This window comes from Poecile atricapillus, chromosome Z, assembly GCF_030490865.1.
Source record: "Poecile atricapillus isolate bPoeAtr1 chromosome Z, bPoeAtr1.hap1, whole genome shotgun sequence".
NCBI classification, from domain to species: Eukaryota; Metazoa; Chordata; class Aves; order Passeriformes; family Paridae; genus Poecile; species Poecile atricapillus.
In genome coordinates this window covers 123221178-123234056 of record NC_081289.1, presented here as the reverse complement: position 1 = coordinate 123234056, position 12879 = coordinate 123221178, and the positions used below count along the sequence as shown (strand labels likewise).

The window sequence follows — 12879 nt, the reverse complement described above, 5'->3', positions numbered from 1 at the left end:
TGAAGTTACAAATATTTTTATATGTTTTATACATTACCTGTTGCTCGTTCACAGATGTTTTAGGAAATCCAAAATTTAAATAGCTCTATATAGTATGTTGCTACAGAAAAGTACAGATGATGTAATTCTACAGCAGCTTTGAAGGACTTCAGTGGTGCCTCAGTGACTGGTTCTATAGCACGTTTAATCCTGTAGATATATAGTCTATAACTTCCATTAGGTTGCAGAAATAATCTTTACAAATATTCATCGTCAAATGTCAAAACTGGTCTAATTCTAGAGTCATCTGAAGTTGTCTGTCTTTGTCAGAAAAAAATCCTAATTACCCCAGTAATCTGGCAAAATCATGATTTATCCAACTCATATAACAAAGGGAGCTATGCTTTTTTCATGGAGTAAAGACAGCTTGTCATTCAGTAAAGCTATACTTAAAACAGAGGAAGAAAAGACTATAACTCTAGTTTTATCAGAAGTGATTAAAGAAGTGGAAGCAAGCTTCATTTATACTGTTCCATACCTAACTCTACTGTCTATGCCAGACTCACACTCTGCCCTGCAAAGTGCTCTGGTTTGTCTTGAGCAGCATTGCTGATCAATCAGCAGGAACATGCAGGCGACCTCATCAAACAAATTGAGGATATTTAGGCTTTGGAAGAATTTTGTGATGATAAAATGGAGTGCTGGAGAGCAGCATCTCAGGGCTGAACAGTTGACTTTCATTGACTAGCTTTAACCATATAGTACTCACCTACATTTTACATATTAAAATCCTAACCTCTGATGTGTTGAAAGTCCCATGTGTACATATGTGATATACTGTACTGTGAACTGTGGGAATGAACTGAGCATCAGTGCTGGTCAAATGTATATTCATTAACCACACGTCTACATCTTGGATTCAGTTCTTCTTTGGTCTTTAATTAACATGGTTGGAGCCTTTGTAGTTTCCTTTCAGTGTCAATATCCATCAAAATAATTGTCAGGCTGCTAAGATTGTTTCCATATTTTTGATGGGCTCTTTAATTTTCCAGGGTTAAAGAGCTGGTGCATTATATTAATATGCATCCCTTGATACTGGCATATGCTTAACTGGGAGGTAAATTACAAAGTAGATCTAGTATTGAAGACAACTAAGTTTAAGTATGATTGAAGAAGTAACTGTAGATATTGGAAAGAGCAAAAATAATTTATTTTTTCTGTTAAACAAAAGGTCTGTAAAAGCCTTTTCACCACCTTTGCATAACATTTGTGTGCAAGAGATTTGGATGAGGAAAACAGCTATGCAACCTCCTATAGGCTGGTGATTTACAAGGAAAAGATGAATTGGTGATGAGGGTACATTTCTGTGGAGAACTAGCATGTGCATAGATCCCCTTGGCCTCCCTTCCTTCTTTATCTTTTACTGAAACTCTGTTTTGCTATCTCTGATTTGTTCTTCATACTTCTGTCATTTCATCCAACACCCAGCATAGGGAGAAAACCATATCTGTCATCTGGTGAACTTCAAGGAATCTTGACTCCCAGCTGAGTAATACAATTCTACTACTGAAAGTTGCTCTTCCTGCCAAGCAATGGAGCTATTTGAGAGATCACATGGAACTCTTTGTAGCGAGGCCAAATTAAACCCCTTTAAGTACCCAAAATTCTGTGTTTTTTTTTTCACTTTCTTTTATTTGGGGAACAAAAGTGTTAAAAACATACCTCTGAAAAGAAAATGAGGGCAGGTCAAAGGGTGTGTTTTTTCACACTCTGAAAATGAGATTCAAAATACCTAAAATGTTAAATTCAGCCTAAAGTCCTGCTACTTACTATCTTTGGAATTTGATGGCAGCATTTCTTAGAATACAGACAAATTGATTCATTTGTCATTAAAATGTAGCTAAATTTAAACTGACAGCTACAGTATCATAGATTAGTTTGAATTGGGAGGGACATTAAAGATACTTCCAACCTGCCTACCTGGGCAGGGATGCCTTCCACTAGACCAGGTTGCTCAATGCCCAATCCAGCCTGGCCCTGAACACTTCCAGGGATGGAAGAGCTACATCTACTCTGGGCAACCTCTTCCAGTGTTTCACCATCCTCATAGTAAAGAATTTCCTCCTAATGTCTTATTTAAACCTGCCCTCTTTCAGTCTGAAGCCGTCACCCCTTGTCCTATTACTGCATGCCCTCATAAAAAAGTCCCTCTACCACCAGTAGCCCCCCGTTAGGTACTGAGAGGCTGCTATAAAGTCTCCCCAGAGCCTTCTCTTCTCCAGGCTGGACAATTTCAACTTTCTCAGCCTTTCCTGATAGGAGAGGTGCTCCATCCCTCTCACCATCTTTGTGGCCTCCCTGGACTCACTCCAGCAGGTCCAGGTCCTTCCTGTGCTGGGTCCCCAGAGCTGATGCAACCCTGCAGGTGGGGTCTCAGCAGAGCAGAGCAGAGGGGCAGAATCCCCTCCCTGGCCCTGCTGCCCACGCTGCTCTGGATGCAGCCCAGGACACATTTGGCTCTCTGGGCTGGGAGTGCCCATGGCTGGGTCACATCCAGCCTCTCACCCACCAGCACCCCCAAGCCCCTCTGGGCAGGGCTGCTGTGATCTGTTCACCACAGCCTGTGCTGGTACCAGGGCTGCTCTGACACAGGTGCAGCATCTTGCACTTGGTCTTGTCAGACCTCATGAGATTCCCATGGGTCCTCACCTAGAGCTCGTCCTCTGGATGGCATGCCATACTTCAGCTGTGCCAGCTTGGGGTCACGTGCAAACTTGCTGAGGGTGCAGTCAGTCCCATTCTCTATGTCACTGACGAACATACCACCGATGTCCATTGGAACTCTGAGCCTCTAGATGTGACAGTCCTAGACACCAACCAGGATATCCTTACCCACCAAACTGTCCATCCACTGAATCCATCTCTTCCAGTCTAGAGAGAAGTATGTTATAGAAGTATGTTGTAGGGGACTGTGTCAAAGGCTTTACAGAAGTGCAGATAACTGACATCCACAGCCCTCCCCTGTCCACTGATATGGTCACTCTATTGTAGAGGGCCATCTTATCACCATGTTAGTGATAGTAAAATATTTTTAGATTTCTGTGCAATGCTGCATACCTGGTAGTGGTCATGGGGGAAAAAAGCTGTAAATTCTAAATTATAATAAAGGTTTTTCTGCCTCATATAATTGTATTTGCTAAGCAATTTACAAGTTAAAATGTATTTTTTACATTATTTAGTGTTGTTATAAATACCTTCAGGTGTAGAGCTCCAAAGAATGAGGGATTCACAACACGTGTTCCTGCCCTTAATTAATGCTAGTTTTAGAGTTGCATTCAATTGCATTGAATCAACCAGTTCAGATCCAGATTGTAGTCTAAAATTGATGAGAATAATCAGAGTATTAGAAGGTTTTGGAGAACTATACTTGAAGTTATGCACATTCTGCAGTGTGCAGTGTAGTGAGAGAAGTTACACTTGCATTAATGCCATTTAATTTAAAGGGATAGGTGGGCAGTGAAGATCTGGGGAGATGATGGGATAGTGCTGAGTCTCTATTAGAGATGTCTAATAGATGCTGTCTCTGTTAGAGATGTGTTTATCCACAACTGAATGCTGATTTTTGCCAAAGAAGACTTGCATTTAGCTTGCATATATGTCTTAACAAACTTACGTGCTCTATGCAGCAACACACTCAGAAGAGACAAGGTTTATCATGCAGAGTAACTTGTGTACATCCAAATGGGCACAAATGGCAGATAGCTTGTGTGCAAAGATAGTATGTACAAATTAGATTAATGATTTCTTCTCTGTCCTTCAGGGAACAACCCATCTTCAGCACCCGAGCTCATGTCTTCCAGATTGACCCAAACACTAAGAAGAACTGGGTTCCCACCAGCAAGCATGCTGTTACTGTGTCCTACTTCTATGACAGCACAAGAAATGTCTACAGGATAATCAGTTTGGATGGCTCAAAGGTACATTTTATTTCAGAAAACCTAGTTCTCTGGAACATTTTTGTTACTATTTTCTAGTCTGATGTTCTTCATATTTCTTCTCAGATGTTTGTATCATTATCTGACCAACAGATTATGACATTTTAAAAGGGCAACATTGCCTCATTATATGTTTTAAGTGTTTCTTCGTAAATTCTGTTTTCCATGTGGTTGTATTGACCTCAATAACTATTGCTGAACTGATGACCTGTTCTTCGGTTAATGCTATGAGAAGGCTAAAAAGACAAAAAAATTGTACAAAAAGTACGCATAGGGTTACAATAACTTGTTTTCATTTCTGTGGTCAGTCATTTATCAATATAATTAACTTCAGTATTATGAAGGACATCTGTTCAGTGTCCATAATCACTTAGTAAATCCTTTGTTATGTAATCTTCCAATTTTTGCTGTAGAGAATGTCAGGATTGCCTCCTAATAAAGCCTGCCTAATAAACGGTAAGCTTTTATCTAGACTCGGTTTGGTTTTAGTGGGTTTTTTATGGTTTTTGTTTGTTTGTTTAGTTTGTTTGTTCCTCTGTTTTAACTAGAAAGGATATTGTGCTGAGTTGCTGCTTTTGTAAAAAGAAATCTAAGTTATCTAAGAAATTAATTTGATGTGCAGAAAATCCTTGACTGTTTCTACCCACATAGCTATAATAGCAGTAACTTTACAAACAGTGTAGCAGAAAACTCTACACTAAGGGCATTAAAAATATACAGATTGTAATGAAAAGTTGTGATCCTTTCCAGAGACTTTCATTACAAGCTTTTGGAAATACATCAGTTCACAATGATTGGAAACAAAATACTCTGTTAAAGCATGGCAGTATTCATGGAGATTTTATGAATACTTATTGAAAGATGGAAATTATTACCCTGCATTTTTAAAATATCTAGAATATTGCTATTTTAAATGTAAAAGGAGATTTTCTGTCACAAAGAAGTATATAGAAATTGATCTCATAGTCAAAAATCTCTACTTCAAGTGGCTGAGACTGGAATCAGAGCCCAGCAGATTTTTCCCAGCTTTAAGTCTTACTTTGTTTTTTTTCCTTCTCGGCCTTTCTTCAAATGATTCAATTAGTTCTGTCAAATAATTAAAATACCTTTTGAATCAGTATTTATGAATAAAGACACTGTGATTAGAACTAGATGATGTATGAAATCATATTTATAACTACCAGTTTTAAAATGCAGTGCTTTAACTGATCTGGAGAATATGCAAAATCCTTATTCTGACATCCACTCTGCCTTCATCCTGATGTTGCAACTCCTGCTGAATGCCTGCTGAATTAAATTGTCAAATAGTTGTTTACCTGTTTAGTTGTTCTTTTGTCTACTGAAGCATTCCCTTTACATCCAGTACTAATGGCAAGGTATATTGATAATGCAGTTCATCACTTCTATTTACTCTGTGGGTGCTGCAATCCTAATAATGTTTTCATCCAAGTCTTAGATGAAGATCCCAGAAGAATCCCAGTCATGGTTAAGAGAGTCCCACTCCTTCAGGCATTCACAGCGCTGCTCTGAAACATGCACTGGTGAATAGCAGAAGGGATACATGGAAGAATTTTAAGTGGATTTCCAGCCTAATTTCCAGAGAGTTTTTTTATTTTTACTTCAAAGCCCATCTTTTTTTCTAAGCATGTCTGTTTATATACAATATGGTATGTGCAAAGAGTAAAATGTAAATATAAAACATTTTTGAGTGCACCCAGAGAGAGTCTCTGCTATATGGCATATAGCTGGGTGTCAGTAGCACTGCTGACAAAACATGCTGCAGTGGCCAAAACTGCTTTACCCTACAGGTTTTGAAGCTGTCATGACCCTCCCTCAGAGGGAATAGATCCAGACAGGTTTTATTGTATACCTGGGTGCTCGTGGGGTTTACAGCATCCTGTGGGTTTGTATGGTGGAGAGAACGATGTGCTCAGCTCTCAGGTGCTGAACAGTAAGTCAGTAAGTAAAGGCAGCTCACATGTATATTTACCCAGACTGCACTAAGGAATGTTGGAGAGAGGTACACTTTAGATTTGAGTGGTAATCCTATTTCTGTCCCTCACTCTTCTCTCTCTTTAATTTGGTGCATTTCAGAAGCATTCCTGGATAAAATTTAACTTCTGTACTGATTATCTGAGAGTCATTAAACATTTCTTCTTGAAAACAAAAGAACATTTAAGGACATTACCTTCACTCCCCTATTGTGCATTGCAGTTCCCAGTCTGGATTTGCTTATGGAGTCTTTGATTAATTTCGAAAGGAAGGGTTTTTTCCTTATTTGAGCTTGATTTAGCCAAGACAGGTCCTACAGATGTAACTTATGCTTACTTTTAATGCATTTTGTGTAATGTTTTCTGAAGCTACAGTCTCCTCTTTGAATATCTTGCACCAGATATGATGCGTGTCCCTCTACCTTGACTACAAAAAATGTTCTAGGACCATAAGATGTTCAGTGTACAGGCTATATATTTGATAGTTACGCACAGTATTTGGAGCTCTGTTGCCCATGGCAGAGAAATCTTGATGCTAGTAATCTGATACAATTGGAATCTGATTTCTGACCTCTTGAGTAAATATCTTTTATGTGAACTTTTTCTCCTACCAGTTTCAGAATCAAGAGGAAGCCTGAAAAATAAGATTTCTTATGTAGTATGGAATGGCAATATTGAGCAGTTGTTGCTAAGGCTTTCAGTTCTCATTAAGTATATACTCATTTCAGAGTTCCTTGGAAATATGTCTTTTAGTACTTCTTTCTCTTGGGTGATGGAACAAAGCTTCCATTATTTCTCCAGTACCAGTACAGGCAGATGTTAGGATTATTCCAAGTCCCACTGTCTTTTTGATTTTGTCTCTTACCATCTCTGAGAAAAGGAAGGAGATCAAGTAGTGTGGTTCTCGCTGTGATAGTTAATTCTCTGATAATTTTTTTTCACAGATACAAGGTAGAAAAATGAACTTAAAATTTCATATTCATCTAGAACAAGAGAAGACTCTGGAAAAGAGTGGTCAGTCTGCAGGTTCCATGAACCTTGCATTTATTATTACTCATTCAAGTCTCCCATCAGTGTTACTGCAGATGATCTTGTTATATTAATTACTGTCTCACTTTAAAGTGACAATCTTTTAAATGTTTTAAGTAAGACCTGTATGCACAAGTGTTCAGTGATTTTCCTTTGAAGAAGTTAAAAAGTTCTGTGTCTTAAATTATTATTGCCATAAGTTTTAGTACAAGATAAAATCATAAAATCATTTGACCACTACTATATATCTTGCAGCTGTTAGGTTTGCAGTCAGTAAAATGAACAGCTCAGACATATGCCCTACTTTCTCATTGCTAAAGTAATATGAAAGGGAAACATGAAAGCCATTTTATAATTCAAAAAAACCCTGAAGATAACTAAATCAGTTTTCTTCAAAAGCTAAATGTCTTCCTGTTAGATTGACTCTGTTCTGTTTTTAAGATGTTCTTGTTCATTTTTGGAAACAACATTCTTAAAAGTTGATGAAATATTTGACACTAGTTATACTGGTAACTCTGCAGTGAAATACAGATTAGAGGAGCGCAGTTAAAGCAGTACCCATTTGAATGGATAAGACAGGCTTAATTAAAAATTTTGATCTAAAAATAAATGGGTTTTTTTAAGCTGAATATACAAGGGCTTGGTATCTAGTTCCTTCCCAAGGTAGCTGATACTGGACTGTATTTGTAGGATGGCCTAGCATTATACTTTTGAAAGCATGTTTTTGCATGTGAGAGACCTAGCATACCAAGTCTTTTAATTTACAGAAGATGGAAAAACTTTTTTTCCTTGTAAAATTAGTAAATTCAGTGACTTTTTTTTTTCTTTTTTTTTTTTTCTTTTTTTTTTCTTTTTTTTTTTATTACTGGGATCTGCATGTAGTCTTCCCAGTGTTTTGATTAATACTGTCTACTGAGTACTGAAGTGAAACATCTTTATTTTTCTCTCTTGGAAAATAAAGGGAAGAATCACAGTCAACTCTCTCTCAACACAATTATTTTTAAAAAGTTTTCTTTCTTCTTTTCTCTCTCTCAAGAAAGTGGTTTGACAGTCAACATAACCTACCCTAAATGCAGACTGCTGTCAAAAAAGCTATCCTATTCTGGACCAGGCACTCTGTTGAGGTTTTCCATCCTGCAGCCTGTCATGTGGTCAGCCAAAGCATTTCTCCCAGGTTTTTGACTAGGTTAAACTGCAACCAGCTATGCTGCTGTCGCTGCAGGAATGCAGTTATGAAGGCTTTAAACCTGTGTTTTGCTTGGAGGTCTTAGCTGTCTGGCATTGGAGTCTTCTTCTGACCTGAGGAAGTTATGTCCATGACGTAATACTCAAATATGTGATGCAGGTTTCAATTAATCAAGCAATGGATGGGCCTAGTCTTAAGCAGACTAGACAACATAGCTAGAGCTTGAGTTGGGAGGAAAATTCTGTTCTACACAGTCCTCAAGATATTTAATTTCAAGCATATTACTGATGTCAGTTTCCACAGTGAGATTGAGCATTAAATAAGCTTGCACAGCTCTGTTCTGGGCTTCCACCTGGTTTTTCAAAAGTGGGCTTCCAACCACTACTAGTGCAAAAGAAGATAAGAAGCATACAAGTAAAAAAGAGTTCCACAGCACCTCTTTTCTGAGAAGTCCTGTCTCACAGGATTCAATATTCTCATTCTCTCAATATTTCAATTCTCTCAATATTCAAATTCAATATTCAATATTCTTTATTTTGTCCTGTGTGCTATGGGCAAGACTGTTTTCAAGACGGCCAGTTGTGACTGTGCAAGTAGAAGTCTGATATCTTTATCTGAGCTCCAAACCTTATACGTAAAGAAAGGAGTCATGTTTCATGTACTAGGGACTTCACTGAGCAGCTTCTGTATGAAATCTGAAGGATGTCTTTCAGGCAGTGCTAGAGATGGTTCTCCGTTTTCTGGTCACACAGCAAATCCTCTCTTTGATCTGATAAGGCTTCTTGGCTCAAATGTAAGTTTTCAGGCCTTCCAGAATTTTCAAGGAGTTGTTCACAGTCATAGGCAAAATTTGTATTTAGAGGCAAAGGTCATCAGAAAGAATTGGCTATGTGCAGATTTGCTCATCTTCATTAATGTGATGTGAGTGGCAGTGAATCTGCCAAAGTTACGAAGAAAGAGTTTTGTTAAATTTATCTGTGCTGCAGCATGTTTGTCTTTCTACATGTTGTAGTTCAGTGTATTCTCTTGAACTTCCTTGCTTGAGAAGAACACTCTTTATCACTTCATGTAAGAATCACTGTATGATTGGTGCTATTTGTGAGCTTGGCTGGTCCCTCAGCTTTAATTTTTTCAGTCTTGCCCTGTAGAATTCTTAGAAAATTTTAATTTGCTCCAGTGGTACCCAAATCTCTCAGCAAAAGCAAAGGGTGCAAAGAAAACTCCTATAAATAACTAGCTATTTCAATATCCATCCAGAAGTCCATATCACTCAAGTAGTATTGCCTGATTTTGACTTCTAGAGGATCTGGATCTTAGGAGAGCAGTTCTTGGTCTCTATGTTGGTAAAGTTGCTCAGTCACCATCCTGAGAAAATAGTGTTACGTTCTTCACATCTGTACAGTTTGTACTTCCATATGTACTCTTTAATGTGATGGAAATACTGTTTAAATACACAGTGAAACTTCAGTGAAACAAGCTTATCACCTAGTAATTGCATTTTGTGTTTGTATTATCAGAAGTTAAATGCTAGAGGATTTATATAAATGCAAGAACAAGAGCTAGAGAAAAAAATTATAACAAGAGTAACTCCACTTCTGTAGTTGGTGTATGACCCTGCCATTGTTATCCTCACTTGTATGTGTGTGAAGGAAACAGACTCTTGTAGAACAGAAATTTATAAAGAAAATGTGCTCCTTTGTTTTATTGAGTTTTTTTTTCAGTGAGAATCTCATATGCAGCGGGGGTTGGGGGAGAGCAGCAGTGGAGTTGACAGACAACTTAAGAGGCGCTGTCTTAGGGGACAGAGAAATACAACTGTGAGACAAAAAAGGGCTTTGGTAGTCCTTATATGTAGAAACTTTAAAGGATTGCTTGCAATTGTGAATTGATGTCTACTCCCCTTGCCATCTTTTCCTCCTTTTACACAATGTGTACAAAAATACTCCTTTGCAATTTTAGCTGGGATTGAACTAGAAACCTGTTTTCTAGTTCCCAGTGTGTGTCTCATTCGGTGTATTCAGATAATTGCCTACAATATTGGTATTTTCAATTATGAGTTGCCTTTAAAAAAAAAAAACAAACAAACCACTAAGCCCATTTTTTACAATTATTACCTTTTTCAGGCAATAATAAACAGCACCATCACCCCCAACATGACATTTACTAAAACATCACAGAAGTTTGGCCAGTGGGCAGATAGTAGGGCAAATACAGTCTATGGCTTGGGATTTTCATCTGAACATCACCTTTCAAAAGTAAGTATGACCAGTGGCAATGTTTCAGCTAGTGAAGCTACTTATGTGTATTTTATTCTTCTCATTATATCTTGACTCAATACTCACTACTGTTGTTATTTAAAAGTAATTTTCAAAAAATGTTCTGTCTGAGTCCTTAAAATGTAAAAGCACAAGAGTGTGATATCTGCAAATTTTCTTTTAACTGATGAAAGAGATTAAGGTGAGATTAAAGCCTCTTACACTTTGTTGTTAATGCTTAATAATTACTGATTTGTTAGGTTTTTCTTTTTTAAAAATTGTTCTTCCATTACAGTTTTTCATGATAGAAATTAAAAAAGTAAACAGTTTGGTGGTTCTTGTGTATTTAGATCTCCTAGAAAAAAACTGCTGGTAGTCTTCAAATGTATTTTTGTCTTTTAGGCTACATTCACTTTCACTTTTCTATGATGTAGTACATTAAATTACTGTTATTTCAAAGTCTGCAGCCTTTAAAAGCTAATTGTAAAGCTAATGGGAAATAAATTCAGTGTAAAAGGAAAGTACATTGTCTACTGGAATGCAAAAGTTAAAATGTTTGTTAAAGCAGTATGTGCGATGTATGAGTTTCTTTTCTAGTCTACTTCTGCCGGAAGGAAATAGACCTCATTCCAAGAAAAGCAGCAATCCCTGTTTCTCAAACTGATGGCACAGGTCCTCTGAGCATCCTTTCTACATTACTTTTTGTTTTTGCTACTGCCCTGGCAGATGAGGAAACTGTAGAAGTGTGATTTTTCTTCAGTCCAAGTTTAAATACTTCATATTAAGCAGAAAATTTTCATATTTGAGTTAAAAGATTTGGACACCCAAGTGCAATAAGAAATGTACATGTTTCAGGAAGGAATAATGGTGGCTATCTGTTTGAAGGAAGAGTAATCAAAGCAGCCCTTTTGAGTAAGAACTTGTCACTATACAAGGAAAAGCACAGCCTGCCAGAAAACTGTTAAAATGAGACCCAGTACAGCTACTTTATTTCGGCAAGCATCAAGCTTGTAAGATTTCTTCCTTTTGTAATCACTTGGTTTTCCTTTCCACAAAGCAACACTAACACAGGACATTCTGAGTGATTCTGGCTTTGTATATGTATTTGCATACCTATCATTGCTTCAGTGAACTTGTAAACCTCGTCTGTTAGTGTGTAGAAGCACTTGCTTACCAACATGGTAATAACTTTTCTTAATATTTCAATGGCTTTAGCACAAGTGCTAATCTAGCTTACTACTCTTGTAGACTACCTTGTTTTTCTTATTCACTGGTGATTCTTTGAAGGCAAAACATCCTGCTGTAGTCATTCACACTCTGCCTGACTTTGAGTTAGTTCTAGGTTATCCTTGCCAGTGAAAATACATTGGGTTTTTTTTAATGTGCTTTGTCCTCAACTCCTTTTGTCCTCCCTCTGTCTCCTTTTTAATTACAGTTCTTTCAACTCCCTTCTTTTCACTGCCCTCAAACAGATGTCTGGGACTTTTAAATATGCCTTTGACATAAAGGTGTGTATTGTTGTTAAAAAATTGATCTGAAAGGCTACAGTAGACATTTTTTCTCAATTTATTCTTTGCTGAGCTGTTACTCAGAGTGCTGTTTTATGAAGAATAGCAAATTTATTAAGAAAAAACACAAAATCACAGACCTTTTCTGAAGATTAGGGTGAATCTATGGGTCCTTTTCATCATACTGTTCCTGTTGTATTACATCTTAATTATTAAGCTGATATTCATGTGAGTTGCAATTGCCAATTTAGCTGCTACTTAAATTCCTAAAGATTAATCTTTTTGTGTTACTTAAAAAATTGTAAACATATTTATGGGGAAAGAAAACTTTTCTTTAGATTAGAAGCTGATCAGCAACTGGAAGTGGTAGCGATATTTGGTTGGGAATCAAAAGACCTGAATTAGATCTGCCCTGTAACTTTAAAGAAATTGTATCTATATTCTCTTTCTCATTTTGTTTCTCCTTCAGATTACTTACTCTCACTTCTGTGCATCACAGCCAGGTTTGCCAGAGCACTCTGATACAGCTAGCACTTTAGGATTGTAAGTGTTTTAAGTTCTAGGAAGCAAAAGCAGCCTGCAACCACAAAAAAAAAGCTAGTCTAGCGTATGACCAATTTCCCCAGTTTAATGATGCAAATAATCACAGCAGATAAAGTAAACTGTTTATTCTCACATTATTGTCTGCATATCTTATAGTACATGTTTGACTTTTGTACTATTTGTTTTTTGTGCTCATGTCCCTGTCCTTCTGAACTAATTGTTAGGGTAGAGTGCAACAATGGCAACCTCTTTTCTGTACAATTATTGTGAATAGGAATTAGTGGAGTGAGACTGTCTGATGCAAAATCAATGGCTGTCTAATCTCCACATACAAGCAAAGTATAGAGGAAAATTAATTAAACTTTTATATCTGTTCACTAGGCCTTTTATCAA

The 12879-nt window shown here is 37.3% G+C and overlaps 1 protein-coding gene across 1 annotated transcript in view; it reads left to right on the top strand.

The window, feature by feature from the left end:
• Positions 1–12879, top strand: part of HOMER1 (homer scaffold protein 1) — an 85796-nt gene that overhangs the window by 18829 nt on the left and 54088 nt on the right. The window contains exons 2-3 of the mRNA XM_058827805.1: positions 3800–3956; positions 10304–10435. Coding sequence (XP_058683788.1) covers positions 3800–3956; positions 10304–10435 — 289 coding nt within the window. The remainder of the gene's footprint in view (positions 1–3799; positions 3957–10303; positions 10436–12879) is intronic.